This window comes from Pleurodeles waltl, chromosome 3_1 (genome assembly GCF_031143425.1).
Source record: "Pleurodeles waltl isolate 20211129_DDA chromosome 3_1, aPleWal1.hap1.20221129, whole genome shotgun sequence".
In the NCBI taxonomy this organism is placed as follows: domain Eukaryota; kingdom Metazoa; phylum Chordata; class Amphibia; order Caudata; family Salamandridae; genus Pleurodeles; species Pleurodeles waltl.
The window spans coordinates 2000886576-2000903875 of record NC_090440.1 but is presented as its reverse complement, the minus strand read 5'-3'; the positions used below and the strand labels follow the sequence as shown (position 1 = coordinate 2000903875).

The window sequence follows — 17300 nt, the reverse complement described above, 5'->3', positions numbered from 1 at the left end:
ACCCTCGCCAAGGGGTCATGATACAGGAACTTAATCTGTTACAGAATTAGCAGCCAAATCCCAGTCTGGCGAGGGCTGTGAACAGGTATGGCCATTCAATGCCATCCTTCCATCCAAGGAGAGCAGAACAGCATTTTTATTGTAGGGTGTCCCGGTCATCCGCAAGATCCTGTACAGACACCTCAGATTCAATCTACTTCCCCGAGGTAGCATAAACTCGGATTGATCTGGGTGGACCACTGTGGTTATCACTGTCTTCAATCTATTAGCCAGCCCTTTGCTAAGATCTTGCCTCTACGTTCAGGAGGGATATAGGCCGGTATGAGCTGAAAGCCGTGGGCGTCTTACCTTTTTTGGGAATTACGACGATGGTAGCTAATCTCTGGTCTATCGGGAGGGTGCCTTCCTTTCTAGCCTCCTTGACCATGACTAGCATTATGCTTCTCAATTTTATCAACCATACATTTATACAACTCTACAGGGAAGCCATTGAGTGCAGCTCCGGATTGCCCTGCCCATCTCCTCTATCTTCAATTCTAATTCTAGTCCATCTCTAGCTTCACTCGATAGAACCCGAAGAGAAAGATCCTTAAGGAGGTCAGCACAGTCTTCACCGGATCGGGTAGTTGTAGTGGAGTGCATTTGCTCATAGTATGTGGCAAAGGCCTCCACTGTGGCCTCCCCAGTAGTATGTGTAGTCCCCCCCAGAGTCCCAGAGTCCGGTTACCCAGTTTCAGCGCTTGCCTTGTCTATCCAGCCAGGCTATGAGCTTTCTAGCCTTATGGCCAATTTTGTACAAGTGCCTTTGTACAACTAGCGCATGAGCTGGAGCTTTGTTCTCTACCAGGTCCCTGAGCTCCTACTACCAGAGTCTACGACCTCTGATTCCAATGTGGCGATTTCTTTCTCCAGTGTCTCACACTGGATAAGTCGTTCCTTTCTCAACCCCACTATCAGACCCTGGGTATGGCCGCACAATGCTGTCTTGAAAGCCCCCCATAAGATGTGGCAACAAGATGGTAGCAGTGGTACACTATATATCGCACTTCCCTTAGGTAGACAAAGTAGTCTCTAGGTTTGATAACAGACTGCTCGACGGGTGAAAGTACTATGCTACCAAACTAGTGCCATACATAGTGGGAGGAAATCTCACATCAGCATAAACATAAAGCACACCCAGAGCAGATCCAATAGTGCCACAATTAGTAAATGACTATCCAGTAAGTCCAGTTCATACTCATATTCAATAGTGTTTATTCCTATTTCTCTGTGGAAAGTTATTCTGATCAGTTCTAATTAAAACCACATTGTGGCAGGCACTGGCTGAAATATTGGGTTAACTTAGATCCAGTGAACACGGAAATGCAGGAATAAACCTTCTTCAGACAGAATGAGGCCCCAGGATTTAAAATGTAAACAACCTTGCGCTTGAATATTAAATTCCCTAGCTGAAAAAAAAAAAAAAAATCTCGAGTAAAAACAAAAAAGACCAGAAAATGGGAAAGAAAAAAAAACAAGGAACTTTTTGATGAGGCAAGCAGAGAAAACAACACCATAACAAGTAGAAAACACACACCTAGGGGGGAAAAAAAACTTAATTTAAGTCACACGCATCCCTACCGGCTGAGGTTTTGATATCCTATTTGTAAAAACAAAAAAAGTAATTTGGAAAAATTCCTGGAGGGAGAAATCTTTCATATTGGTACTCAAATTTTAAATCAGGATTTGCGATGTTTCAAGGGTTCATCCGGACAAACAGGAAATATTCTGAAGGTTGCCTTTCTTGGTATGATATTTTGCTGGCGCAAAACATTTGCTTTGTAGAAAATACCAGTTTGACAACTTCTCTGTCTAATGTTAAGCTACCAATCCGCTAATAATGAACTGTACTTGGGATGTTAATGGTTTATTTACTTTTAAGACAAGAATACGACTTTAACAAATGGCTATAAAAAGCTGAGCAGTGTCTTTGCATGTTTTGCATGATTTAAAGGCATTGTCATCCTTAGTCCAATTAGCTGATAAGGAAATCAAACAGAATAAATATTGCTCCAAGCCTCCCATTGGATAAATCTATCTTTTAGGGAAATTATGCAATTCCTACACATTTTGACAAAATTAATGAGAAGGTATCCGAGTGTGTGTGCTCTAGTGTAGATGACATTTCACTGTGTAAAATGGTGTAATACTGCCATCCAGCGGTTCTGGTTATTCATAAACCTCGTCCTGAGACAATCTTTGTAAATTTCGCCAAAAAGTGCAAATGTGAACAAGATGCGACTATCACCTGTTCTTGACTTCCATGGGCACAAAATGGTGAATTCTGGGAAAGCACAGTTGTAGCACTAAAATGTGTGAAATTCCTTAAAAAGTCTTACTTTTTCATTTTTTATTATCTCACTGCGTGCGCGAAACCAGAAGAGTTTATACACTTTTTGATGATGTACACCATTAGTAGCTCTGAAAGATGTAATGTTTTTTTCCTAGTCTAAGGGTGCTTTCAAACAAGGGGAGATATTAAGTATAAACACCATTTCCACTTTACACAAGGCCCCATTCGCCAAGACCAGGGGCGTGGGGTGTCTTTTCTAGCCATTCCATGTTGAACAAGGATGGGAGGTTTAATTTTCTTGTCACATGCCCTACTCGTACAAAGACGGCAATATATATATTTTACCACCACGCCACCTTATCCAAAGGCACGGTGAGGGTACTTTTTTCATCCAACTTGCCTACCGTCCGGGGGTTGGGGGTCGCATGTATACCCCGCTTACCTAAGGGCAGAGGAGGGTATTGTCACCTACTAGAAAATAGCAAAGTCCAAAGACCACTGTCAGCTGCACTGATGCATAACGCACAATTCCCATTCCAATGTTTTTCCATCCTTCTCTATGAGAGCTTGAATCTGCAATGCAATGTTCATGTTCTACCCTGATAAACTAAACATATTTACATGTTATCCTATTTCTCTGTGATCAGTATTCTCTCTTAATTCATGAAGAAAAAATGCATGTGTACCTCCCTACTCTACTTTTTAGTAACATATTTCCATATAAAAAAGCCTTAAATTAAATAGGACACGCTTATCAGAGGCAACATTTTGTAAAATGCATCCAATCAGGCAACTCAGCTATACAGCACACTTAAGGAAAAGCACCACTATTTTTTTATATATTTTATGAAAAAAACTAAAAAGGCAAATGGAGCCTCTGTCATGGGCTGTACAAGAGGCAAAATATAACCTGTATCACAGGCTGTGCAGATAACTCACACACTGCACCTTTCCGAATTCCATAGGCTGTCACCTTCCAGTGTAACTCCGCAGCACCAGTCAGACAGTTCCTTACTGAAGGAAAACAGTGACAGTACTCCGACAAAAGTAAAGTTTTATGCAATGGGACAGCTGGTGGGATGTGTATGGATTCAGAGAGGATTACAATGACACAAAACGACGCTTACAGCCACATATTTTTTTTATTTTTGCTCATGGAATTCTATCTGATGAACAATGTACTACGTTAGTAAACTGAAAAATAAACTATACTTGGAGGGAAAAATCGAAAGCAATGAAAGGAAAAAATAAATTAAATTAGGTTTGTCAAACTCTGGGTACAAGAAATTGCCGAACGGATTTGAGTATCTTACAATCCGATCCCAGGCGATGTATACGCCTGTTCTGTGGCAACATTATTGGGCTGGATGCAAAGCTCTAGCAACAGTTGAATCACTTCGCATTGCAGCGTGTATTTATTAGTTCATTGTGACCTGTCAGCACGCAGCACTATGCATAAAGCGAAGTAAATTGTCTAATCCCTGATCCTATTGTGGGCCTGTCCACGGTTTGTGATGGCCCTAGGTCTGGGCCTATTGAATGTATATTTGAGCAAACTGCATGTAGCATTTTACAAGAAGCACCTTAAATTGTGTGATATCTGAGCTTAATGCAGATGTCGCTACTAATCACGAAGGCCCTTGTTTAAATGTCCCCAGCAATTATTTTTTTAATCTGCTTCACAATAATTAATCTATCCATTCAAGACCATTGCATGTTTATTCTTGGTAGGGGAATTGATGTAATAATGATCTTATACACCAGTTTATTTTAATGTATTGTATGTTATGCATTTTATATGTTATGATGTTTTAAGGATGTAATTATTCCGAAATAAACTTTTTTTAAAAATGAAATTAGGTAAATACATTAAGGAGAGGGGCTTAACCTACTACGGTATCAGTCCTGGTGTCAGAATCACCACAAAGTCCTTACAATTATGAACTGACTTACAGGTGGTTTACCTTACAAATGTCTGGAATAGGGAAACCCTTTGAGCCACAGTAGTTCCCTTTCATCTGGTAAAATTTGATAAATGCGGGTGTTTTCAGTGAAATATGCTTTAAGACTGGTTGTTGCATTTTCATTTAAATAAAAAAAGAAAAGTTAGAAAATGTTTGTCGCAGGCATTTTCAATGTAATGCGCTTGTTGCATGAAAAATGTGATTAAATTCACTTTCTATCGATCCGCTAATGCATGGAGCTATGTTACTGTTAAGAACATCCTCTAATGGAGACCTTTCTCTCTCATGACCATTTTCCAAAGTGAAAAGTATGTAGACGTGATAATTCATCAAATGATGCTAAAGTCATAAACAAATGAAAACATATTTTTGTCCAGCATTCACGCAGTACACAATTCAAGCAGTGGCTTCCCATTCATGCAGAATTAGGTATACAAAGAGCTAATTGCACCTCACTATAAGTGCAGCATGGAATTGTGAAATGTTTATGGACCTAAAATTAGGTTTGCAGACACTGGGGCCAAATTTTGCTGTTTGATTCTGGTAATCAAATCGAACTTTAGAATCGCTTCAAATATCACCGAGGGTGTATGGATGTCACCCTGCCTCGTTGTGGCCCCAGTAATTTTATTTTCGGATAACTGGCCACGCATCCGGTAAAGGTCGAAATCACAGCAAACAGAGGAAACCGGGCTCTCTGCCTTCATCCAAGTTTGGTGTTAATATGTGCATTGTTTATTCCTGTAGAGCTGGCTAAATGCCCCATGTGGGAATGTGAAGGGGAAAAGTATATTTTATAACCCCCTTCCCATAACCTTTGTTCCCACGGACAATGTTCACAAACGTGTAAGCATCAACATTAGGTGGCATATATTGTTTGGAGGGTGGCGAGTAACCTTCATGCATGTTTGCCAGAGGGCCACTTACTAGCAACAAAAAGATATTTCCCACATGCATTAAACTCTAAGCAGAGTCGCTGTCACCGAAATGCACATACACAAATATTGCAGTTAGTGCATCATTCACATTTGCCAGGTAATGCTAGTCAAAACTTGAAAATAAGCACAGATGGGAAATACGGAATCAAAGGCTAATTCAGGCACCCAAGAGTAACACCTGTTAAGAAAACTGAACATGGTCTCCAGCATTTCAATAATTCAGCCAACACTAAAGCTTTACTATGCCTGCTGCAATCTTCCTTAACCTGCACATTTTTGCCAGCACCACTGCTGTGAGAGGCTGTGGATGCATTCAATGTCATTTATGTGAACTACAACTTCTGTGGGCCACCTCCGTGTCCAATACCCTTCCGCTTCATGTTGCAAGGTACACTCATAAAAAATACGGTCTCACTGAAAAAGTTCCACTGATGTGCAAGAGGATTGTTTAGTGCTTATCAAAAGGCAACTATATTTTATTTGTGTATATCTATTTTCCCTCTCAGAGGGTGGGAATAAGTACACTCATCTATGTCAGTACCTTTTGAAGTCTCGCCTACCAGACAGCGCAAACTGTCAGTTTGCAAAGACTTGTGGTGAGCTTACCAAAAACTTCCAGTAAGCTTACAACCCGCCACTGCTTTCCACTGGCTGGCTTAACTGCCACTCTAATTCGATTGCTTCTAATTCCTTGGCTTGCCTCCCCTCCAACCTGTGCCTGGAGTACAGCCCCATTACCATCTTTTTGATTTAATGGTTTGTATCCATCCAAAGTGAACTACTTTTTTCGCTTTCTTACAGTGCTCCATGAGAGTGCAGGTTTCCTAGGACTCTCCTTCATGTACAGCTTTCCATTCCATAACACCGCCCACATTTTCTTTCTCCCTGCCCTACACAGTGATGTCAGTGGGATGATTTACAGACTGAGGTCCCTCAAGCCAGCTACTGACGTGCCACATGCTGGATGTCAATTAACACTCAACATGTACAATAAATGTTCTATCCTTTTAACAATAACAAACTTTGAACATAGCAATTTTCAAAGCAACATCCATCAGTTAAAAAAGAAAGGATCAGACTAAAAAGCTAAAAGGCTGCTTTTATTATTTTCCTAAGCAGAAGTTATAAAATAAGTAATTCTGAACGAGTTACCATCATCAGAGGGAAAGGTGTAATTTCTAGAAAATTGTGATTGGCTGTGACAGGACGATGATGATCCTGGGTTTATTTCTTTCGCGTCTTGAGTAGGAATTGGACTGGAATGGCATTTGCACCGACATCGGTCAAAAGTCTCTGGTTTCTTACTCTCTGGTTTCTTACACTCCTTCCCGAACCCTGGATCGTTAGCAGGCTTTCCTGAGAAAGTAAGAGTAAAATACCATTAACACAACAGACTGAAATACAACGTGCATCTTTATAGAGTAAAGGTCGTCCCTGTCACATCATAAAAAGAGCCTGGGATGACATGATTGTCACACAGAAGTATGCACTCTGCAGAGTTGCATCCAAGAACACCCATCATCAAGCTCAGAGAGACAGAACCTTGAGCTCTCCTTCAGATCTGGATGTTACATTTTATTTTATATATATATATATATATATATATATATATATATATATATACACACACACACACACACACACACACACACACACACACACACACTTTGCACTGATACACAACTGGTCATCAAGAACATCGTCAACAGCATTTCCACAGTACTAGTAATCATCACCAACACCTTCTGTGCAGCAGGTAGGACAATCCCACTTCCAAAATCAATGTACATATATTTACAACTCTTTCACATATGTCACAGATTGACCAAGGGACTCCTCCACACTGCACTTTCCCCATTGTGAGTGCTAAGTCAATCTTCTACCCCAGCAATACCGAACACCATCACGCCCCTTCATTCTCCCACTCCTCGACACTCGCACCTATTACACTCCCTTCCCCCAGCTGCAGTCCTGCCTCCAGGTCCCCTATGGCTTCCTCAATCCCTTGAAAAGTCTCCAGCAGTCCCGCCCAAACATCTAGATCCTCCCTCACCTTATTATCCATCCTAATCATCTGGATGTGCATGGTCTCTGCCAAGGCCCACTCAACTGTTTCCCTGCACCATAGGACCATCAAGAGAATTCTCCGACCAAGCCACCCTACCACCACCTATCTCAAGGCTACCACTAATGGCAATTGTAGAAACTTTCAATGTATCGCCCCCTTCCGTGACTACTTACCTATACCCAAAAGCCACCCTTCGGGTGCCTCTGCAATCACAACACCAGTCACTTTCCCCACTCTCTCCCTTACCACTGCCCACAATGCATGGACTGTCGAACACAACCAGGCCACATGAAGAAACAAGGCCCCCACCGCTCCACATCTAAGGCAGTCCACCACCCTGCCAGCATACATTCTGCTCAATTTAATCAGTGTCAGATAAGTGTGATGCAAATTGAAATGCATTAACTTGAACCTGGCATTACAGGACATTCATTGGGTAAGTGCGCAGGCCTCCTACTCGTTCTCAGTCGTATCATCCTCCACATCTTCCCACCAGGCCTGTCTAGCCGGAATGTTCTGCCCAACACAAACCTTCTTGAGCGCCCAATAAAACTAAGACACTGAAAGCAGTGCATCGCCCAGCGATAGTACCAGCTGCAATGTGTCCAACCTCCTAGGGGTCACAGGAAACCCCGTCCAGATTTCCTGAGTCGCACCAGCGATTATAGAGTATTGAAGGAATTGGCCGGGCCCCACTGAGAATTCCATACACGCATTCTCAAAAGTGATAAACGTCTCATCGGGGGATACATTTCCCAGAATCTCACATCCCCCTGCTCTCCATCAGGACATTGGCATCACTGCTCTGATGCACTTGAACAGCACCAAGGACCAAATGCTCAGCTCTGTTCCAAGTTAAGGTCGTTTAAGTACCCTGCTAATCACCTTCTCCCATATTTCCTGTCTGTCGCACCAGATAGGGGAAGTGAGCCAGTACCCTGGCCCTTCCATCGAAATCATTAAAGGTGCGTTACCTACCACACGTGTCTCTCAACAATCTCTTTTCCCAGTTATCCTCCACTGGGAACCACCATGTTTCCATGCTGTAGCTTAGCCACATAATAATACAACTCGAGGTCAGGCACATCCACTCACCCCTCTTTGAGATTGTTGGAAATGGGGTTTCTGGTTGGCTAGGGTATGCACCTAAGCCAGGCAGAGCCCACCACTCTAGTGAGCGCAAGTTAAATACACACCCTAAATATAACTGTGCTCTACCCCTTCTAGCTTGGAACAGAGCAGTCAGGCTTAATTTAAGAGGCAATGTGTCAAGTATTTGTGCAACACTCAATTTATAGTACCACAGTGAAAGATGTTACAAAAGGATTCAACACAAAGTTAGCAAAATAAATTATATTTATCTGATTGAATTAAGACCAACACAACAAAAATTCAAACAATTAGCTAGATGTTATGCCTTAAATTAGATTGCATGAGAGCTCAGCTATGAGTTTAGGGAAAGATTACTGCGAGTCTCCTCGTAGTGTCAGAGGTGAGCTTACGGTTTTGTGGTGCACAAGTTATAAGGTTGAAGAGAGGGTAAAGTGTTTCCTCTGGTGGATTCCCCAATAGATCAATGAGTGACATTAGGAGAATAAGCTTCCAGTGCAAAATCTGTGGAGCGCTCCCTTTATGGGAGTTACGGCATTAGTTCACGGCAGATATGCAGTTGCGGGTTTTTATGCATCCCGGGGCTTCCTTGAAACCAGGAGCGGTATCTCCGGCTCTGCTGACAGCGGACCTCTGCGAGACAGACAGCCAAGGGAGCGACCCTGGCAGGTAGGGGAAGTGGCCTTGTACACAGAGCCGAGTCTCCGAGGGGAGAGTTGCGCTGCTGTGCAGTTTCACAGGCTGCGGGCAGCCTGATGCTTGGGGTTGCTGGTATTGGTGGCTTCGCCCACACACAGGGCCAGCTTGCGCCAACAGCTGGCTTCTCCCAAGGTAGGCGGGTGTCTCCGCTGCCCATAGCCTTGCACTCAGTTTACTTGTAGGGGCTGCAGGCTCCCGGCGGTATGGGTCTTTACCCAAACAGGCATGCAAAACAGAAAGTAGGCTACCCAGGAGATTGCAATGGGCCGAGTTCCACAGCACGATCCAGGCCCCAGTCAAATATGGCACAATCCTTTTGTTGTGGGTTGGCAGAGTCCCGCACTGGCTTCTTTTCCTTGAGGTCTAGGCATGCTCTAGAACGGACAGGCATACAACGACCTCGCGGGGAAAACCAAGGGCAAGCCAACAAGCCCTCGGAGACCCTTCTAGTAGTCACAGAGAGGCAAGTCCAGTCTCTCTTCTGCAGAGTAGGAATAGAAGGCAGCAGGCCAGCACAACAGAGCAGCAGCAAGGTTGCTGTCCTTCCTACAGTCAATCACACAGCTGCAGTAGGCCAACACAGCAATGCAGTGCAGAGTGGCAGTCTCTCCTGCAGTGCAGCAATCCTTCTTGGCAGAGTGCTTGTCCCAGAGGAGTTCTGATTTGGTGAGGTTTGGGGTCCAGCATTTATACTGTAGTACCCAGGTTCTGGAAGTTTAGAGAAACTTCCAGACCTTCCTTAGAAGTCCACAGCGTCCCTTTTCTGTCCTCCCTGGTCCAGACACTACGCAGGAGGTAATGCAGCCCTTTGTGTGAGGAGAGGCACAGCCCTACTCAGCAGAAAGTGGCAACTCCCCCCCCAACGTAACTCCAAAAGACCCATCAGCCTGGTGATGGGATATCAATATGCTAATGCCACCCCCAGCTCCTTTTGTGTGTGACTGTCTACTGGGAATGCACAAAGTCCAGCTGTCATTTTCCCCAGACATATATTCAGAGACAGACAGAGACACAGAATGGTTAAAGTAAGAAAATGCCAACTTTCTACAAGTGGCCTTTACAGACATACAATTTAAAACTCGACTTCACCATAAGTTGTGATTTGAAATTGTGAGTCCAGGGACACCAAACTCTATATTTCTATCTCTTCCCTTTAGGAAGTTGTACTTAAAAGATGTTTTAAGGCAAGCCCAACACTACTCTGTGGGAGAGATAGGCCTTCCAATAGTGAAAAACGAATTTAGCATGTTAAACTTTAAAAGTACATGTCCAACTTTTTATACACACTGCACCCTCCCCTTGGGGGTGACTAGGGTCTTTGGGATGAATTACATGCAATAAAAGCGAAGGTTTGGGCCTGGCAAATGGGTACACTTCCCAGGTCGAAAGGGCAGTTTAAAACTGCACATACAGGCTCTGCAGTGGCATGTTTGAGAGGCTACTGTAGTGGGTGGCACAATCAGTGCTGCAGGCCCACTAGTAGCATTTAATTTATAGGGCCTGGGCACATATATTCCACTTTACTAGGGATTTACAAATACATTAAATATGCCAATTGTGGAGAAGCCAATGTTACCATGTTTTAGAGGACAAAACATCTGCACTTTAGCACTGGTCAGCAGTGGTAAACTGCACAGATCCCCAAGGCCAGCAAAAATAAGTCAGAAAAATCAGAGAAGGAAGGCAAAAAGTCTGGGGATGACAATGCAGAAAAAGACATTTCCAACAGCACAACTCTACTCCGTTTCCCCACCCAGACCAAGGAGAGGATATTTTACATCATTAGTCAAATTTAAAGGAGGGTCTTGTTTCAAATCACAGAGACTGTATCAATTATTCCAATGCTGGACAAACATCTAGAATAGCAAAATTGTCAAATAAAGTATAACTTACTCAAAAGATGTTCTGGGCAACTATAGGTATGAGTGGGCATTGACCAAACAGACACAAATTGCTAGAAAACTCTCCCAAAAGGCAAACCTCGCTCTGTACAAACCAATCAGCAACTTTTCCAAATCTGACTATGTAAGATTCAAATAAGTTAGCGGTTAAAATATTTAGGACCTTTAATAAACTAAATTGATCTCATAGAGAATTAGTCTCCATTATGGATGACAGCGACAGCACAAAATTCGTTAGCTCGGGCTTGGCTAGCCTGGCCAAGATGGAAGAAGTTTGTTGAGAGAGCTCCCCATACCTCCAGTTTATCCTGAGCCATTCAGCATTGCTACTGCCACCTGAGTGCCAATGATCCTCTCCTGGGGTGTCCTGAGTCTGCTGATGGCCCTGACACTTGCTGATTCTGACGACCGATGCGTGTACGGCCAGCCCGGGTGATTTAACAAAGTTTGAGTAGAACTGCAGCTGCCGCTCCTCATTGGAACCTGCTGGGCCACCTTGAGACCTGCGCGGGCATATCCAGAGTCCCCCCCCTGGGGAAAAGGCAGGTGTGGGCTTTGGCCGCACCTGCTGCAGCCATAGCCGGCAGGCTCACCGAGGACTTGGTTGCTGAACACCATGATGGACCTGCTGTCGACGCCAAGAGACCCGAGGCTGGCCACCTGCTGGCACCTCCATCTGTTCATCCTGATGTCGGGAGACTCCCCCGGGGATTCTCGGATTACCCACCAGTGGTGTCTAGGAGAGCCTATGTGACAAAAGCAGGCAACGACGCCTGAATCTGCTGGTGTTGCCAGGAGGGACAGAGGATCGGATCCCTCTCCAACGTGGATCTGGTCTGCCCATGGATGGGTGGAGGCAGGATGTGTCCCCTGTTGCTTTGGTTAGGGACCTGTGATGAGTGTCGGCTCTTAAGCATTACACAAAAGACATTCTGGTGAGTTACTGGGGAAAGGGTACACAAAAGAGGCCTCTCCCACAGTGGGAGCCACACCTAGATGTTTACAACACCTATATCGCTTGGGCCCCTCCGAGTATAAACACTGGCACCCAGATTGGTTGTGGGGAGGTGGCTTTTCCAGGACTTCCAATCCTCATCGTTACTTGCTAGAGCTGCTGCTGGTACTGCCCCAGGTCAAGCCCTTGCTTTACATAGGCAGCCTCCTAGACGGGGCAGATTGAGTCCTGAGACTTCACCAAGATGTCACCCCTTGGGAGCCTGGAGGGACACCTGAGAGACACTGAGTGGTGCTATCCTGGGGATCTCTGAATGCTTGTGCTGCTTCCGACTTATCCTGACACCACATGGCCACCATCTATACCAGCAGGCGGTGATCGGGGCCTGGCCGTCACTGACACCCAGCAATGCTCCCCGAGGTGACAACTGCCCGCAGGCACCTGCCCCGATAAGGGACCAGCACCTGGGGAAGCCGCTTACTAGGAGATTCCGCTTTGGCAAATGCGGCAAAAGGCGAGCTCCACTGGCGGCCTGAAAAAAACAAAATGGCGACCGCATCCTCCGGAGCTGCCGACCGAGGAAGAGGAAGTGAGACTGAGGAGTCGAACGACCGCAACACCTGGAGATTGACCCAAGCTGCCCAGGAAATCCCTCTAGATCGCTCGAGCCCCCGGCGATACTGGTGAGTGAGGGGCACTTGAGTGGAGTGGACCCGAAACCCCGTCCGCACGAGGAGGAGGAGACTGTGGCCTACCGGCCAGGGAGGCAAAATCTGTGGAGCGGCCAGCTCGAGGGCCTCGGGCCGCACTGAGGCTGTTCGGAGTGCGGGGGACTCCCGCTGATCCACGGGCCAGGCGCGCGGCTGAAGATCGAAATTGATCAGCTGGAGGGCGCCGCGACAGGGAGGGCGGAGCGGGCCCTCGGTACTGCTGGAGCCCTAAAAACATTGCAAAGACTTGATGGCGCCCTCGGCCTGGACTTTCCCTTTTGGCTCGGACCGAGGCCCCCCCCCGGCGGCCTCAGAACAGTAAATAAGGGGAGGGATCAAGAAAGAGGGACCCTCGCCCTCCACTTGCCCATTACTGAGCAGAAAGCCTTAGCAACGGAAAGGGAAAGGGGGGGGAGGAGGAGCGGCCCCCACGCCCACATCTGACCATCGGAGCTGGGGCCAGCCTGCCTTGGACGTACCCCCTACCGGAGTGGGGGAAAAATAATAAAGAGGAATATCTGATTAAAGCCGTAGGGTCCCCCGGGGAGGCCCGATGCCCGGCTACACCTTCTAATGGTCTGAGGATAGTTTACGGGCCCTAAAAAATATGCGCTCCTTAACTCAGAAGCACTCGTGCTGACTAAAGTTGCGACCAGAAGGTGGAATCACTCTACCTCTATCTTTGCCGCCCAGGGTGGAACAAGACACCAAACGCAGTACTTGCTTCTACCCGCCCCTTCGTTCGCCTAAAACAGAGAGATCCAGACAGACGTCGCCGGAAAATAGGGGACATAAAGTAGGGGGGTGAGGGAGTTCCACCGCCTCCCCCCCCCGATCCACGCCTGGGAGAGGAAGAGAGAGACCTGATAAGACTAGAGGGTCTAACTGAGCGGACACCATTGACTAGGACCCCTCCTCACACCGCTTGCCCACCCAATCACAGATCTGTGTCAAGCATGGGGAAACCTAAAAAACTAGAAGACCAGAATCAAATGGAGCCCACAATTCGAAACCACCTAACCAGCCTATTAACCCAGCTAACTTAGAAATTCGGTCACAGCAAGAAACAACGCTGGACACGGTCCTTCTAGCCATTAAAGAATCCCGTGAAGCACTTGAACAAAAAATTGACAATCTATCATCGGACCTCTCATTGTTGCGAGATGACCACCGTAAACTGAAGGAGAGAGTGGGAACGAACGAAAAGTCTCTTACTACAGTATCATTAACACAGTGGTTCCCAAACTGTGCGCCGCGGCTCCCTGGTGCGCCGTCAAAACTAGCCAGGGGCGCCGCACACAGTCTGGAAACCACTCGGAGGTGCTTTGAATCGGTAGCTTTTCATCGTGGTATTGAAAACTAAACCCCCTGCATTAAATATTGTGACCAGCGGAGGGCGCCAAAGTACCAATAATAATATCCCTATGACAAAAAAACAAAAATAGTTTCCAATAAATGGTTTTCAGGAACCTGAACGAGAGAATAAAGAAGACAAACTGTAAATAGTGTAGGTACAGGTACAGGCTGGGATTACGTTCCCCCACCCGCCAAAAAAAAGTAACATAATGGGGAGCCGTGGCCAACACGGCCAATAGGTCAAAGGAGCCGGGGATGGAAAAAGTTTGGGAACCACTGCATTAACCCCTTCGCTGCCAGGCCTTTTACCCCTCCTGTGCCAGGCCTTTTTTTGCCTATTTGGGGCAGTTCGCACTTAGGCCCTCATAACTTTTTGTCCACATAAGCTAACCAAGCCAAATTTGCGTCCTTTTTTTTCCAACATCCTAGGGATTCTAGAGGTACCCAGACTTTGTGGGTTCCCCTGAAGGAGGCCAAGAAATTGGCCAAAATACAGGGAAAATTTAGTTTTTTTCAAAAAAAATTGGAAAAAGTGGCTGCAGAAGAAGGCTTGTGGTTTTTCCCCTGAAAATGGCATCAACAAAGGGTTTGCGGTGCTAAACTCAGCAGCTTCCCAGCTTTCAGAAACAGGCAGACTTGAATCAGAAAACCCAATTTTTCAACACAATTTTGGCATTTTACTGGGACATACCCCATTTTTGCAATTTTTTGTGCTTTCAGCCTCCTTCCAGTCAGTGACAGAAATGGGCATGAAACCAATGCTGGATCCCAGAAACCTAAACATTTCTAAAAAGTAGAAAACACATGTTTCATTTGCTGAAATATAAAGAGTAAAAAATTGTTATCAAGAAAACCTTTGTATTTCCAAAAAGGGCACAAGATAAGGTGTTGAGGAGCAGTGGTTATTTGCACATCTCTGAATTCCGGGGTGACCATACTAGCATGAGAATTACAGGGCATTTCTCAAATAGATGTCTTTTTTACACACTCTCCTATATTTGGAAGGAAAAAATGTAGAGAAAGACAAGGGGCAATAACACTTGTTTTGCTAATCTATGTTCCCCCAAGTCTCCTGATAAAAATGATACCTCACTTGTGTGGGTAGGCCTAGCGCCCGCGACAGGAAACGCCCCAAAGCGCAACGTGGACACATCCAAATTTTTGGAAGAAAACAGAGGTGTTTTTTGCGAAGTGCCTACCTGTAGATTTTGGCCTCTAGCTCAGCCGGCACCTAGGGAAACCTACCAAACCTGTGCATTTCTGAAAACTAGAGACCTAGGGGAATCCAAGGAGGGGTGACTTGCGGGGCTCGGGCCAGGTTCTGTTACCTAGAATCCTTTGCAAACCTCAAAATTTGGCAAAAAAACCACATGTTCCTCACATTTCTGTGGCAGAAAGTTCGGGAATCTGAGAGGAGCCACAAATGTCCTTCCACCCAGCGTTCCCCCAAGTCTCCCGATAAAAATGATACCTCACTTGTGTGGGTAGGCCTAGCGCCCGCGACAGGAAACGCCCCAAAGCGCAACGTGGACACATCCAAATTTTTGGAAGAAAACAGAGGTGTTTTTTGCGAAGTACCTACCTGTAGATTTTGGCCTCTAGCTCAGCCGGCACCTAGGGAAACCTACCAAACCTGTGCATTTCTGAAAACTAGAGACCTAGGGGAATCCAAGGAGGGGTGACTTGCGGGGCTCGGACCAGGTTCTGTTACCCAGAATCCTTTGCAAACCTCAAAATTTGGCTAAAAAAACACATGTTCCTCACATTTCTGTGGCAGAAAGTTCAGGAATCTGAGAGGAGCCACAAATTTCCTTCCACCCAGCGTTCCCCCAAGTTTCCCGATATAAATGATACCTCACTTGTGTGGGTAGGCCTAGAGCCCGCAACAGGAAACGCCCCAAAGCGCAACGTGGACACATCCAAATTTTTTAAAGAAAACAGTGCCTACCTGTGGATTTTGGCCTGTAGCTCAGCCGGCACCTATGGAAACCTACCACACCTGTGCATTTCTGAAAACTAGAGACCTAGGGGAATCCAAGGAGGGGTGACTTGCGGGGCTCGGACCAGGTTCTGTTACCCAGAATCCTTTGCAAACCTCAAAATTTGGCTAAAAAAACACATGTTCCTCACATTTCTGTGGCAGAAAGTTCGGGAATCTGAGAGGAGCCACAAATTTCCTTCCACCCAGCGTTCCCCCAAGTCTCCCGATAACAATGATACCTCACTTGTGTGGGTAGGCCTAGCGCCCGCGACAGGAAACGCCCCAAAGCGCAACGTGGACACATCCAAATTTTTGGAAGAAAACAGAGGTGTTTTTTGCAAAGTACCTACCTGTAGATTTTGGCCTCTAGCTCAGCCGGCACCTAGGGAAACCTACCAAACCTGTGCATTTCTGAAAACTAGAGACCTAGGGGAATCCAAGGAGGGGTGACTTGCGGGGCTCAGACCAGGTTCTGTTACCCAGAATCCTTTGCAAACCTCAAAATTTGGCTAAAAAAACACATGTTCCTCACATTTCTGTGGCAGAAAGTTCGGGAATCTGAGAGGAGCCACAAATTTCCTTCCACCCAGCGTTCCCCCAAGTCTCCCGATAAAAATGATACCTCACTTGTGTGGGTAGGCCTAGCGCCCGCGACAGGAAACGCCCCAAAGCGCGACGTGGACACATCCAAATATTTGGAAGAAAACAGAGGTGTTTTTTGCAAAGTGCCTACCTGTTGAGTTTGGCCTCTAGCTCAGCCGGCCCCGGGAGGGGGGGGGGGGGCAGAAATGGGCTAAAATAAATTCCCCCCCCCCCCCCCAGCGCCCACCCTCCCCCCCCCCCCGGGTAGCGACCCTTGCCTACGGGGTCGCTCACCCTGCGTGACATTGGCGCCAAAAAACAAATCCCAGGTGCCTAGTGGTTTCTGCCCCATTGGGGCAGATTGACCTAAAATCGGCCAATCTGCCCCTAGGGGGGCAGAAATGGCCTAAATACAATTTGCCCCACAAGGGGAGCGACCCTTGCCTGATGGGTCGCTCCCCATCTCTAAAAAAACAAACAAAAAAAAAAACATTTGCCCTGGCGCCTAGAGGTTTCTCCCCCCCCCCCCCGGGGGCAGATCAGCCTAATATTAATGGTCTAAATACAATTTGCCCCCCAGGGGAGCGACCCTTGCCTGATGGGTCGCTCCCCATCTCTAAAAAAAGAAACAACAACAAAAAAAAAAACCACAAAAATTTATTTTGCCCTGGCGCCTAGAGGTTTCTGCCCCCCCTGGGGGCAGA

General features: G+C 46.1%; 1 protein-coding gene across 5 annotated transcripts in view; it reads right to left on the bottom strand.

The window, feature by feature from the left end:
- The window catches only part of BRIP1 (BRCA1 interacting DNA helicase 1), a 967251-nt gene that overhangs the window by 813666 nt on the left and 136285 nt on the right, over nt 1–17300 (bottom strand). For all 5 annotated transcript variants that reach the window (XR_011201660.1, XM_069226443.1, XM_069226446.1 and 2 more), the window contains one exon: nt 6387–6590. Coding sequence is in view for 4 of the 5 variants with exons in the window: in XM_069226443.1 (XP_069082544.1) it covers nt 6387–6590 (204 nt within the window). In the remaining variant the exon portion in view is untranslated. The remainder of the gene's footprint in view (nt 1–6386; nt 6591–17300) is intronic.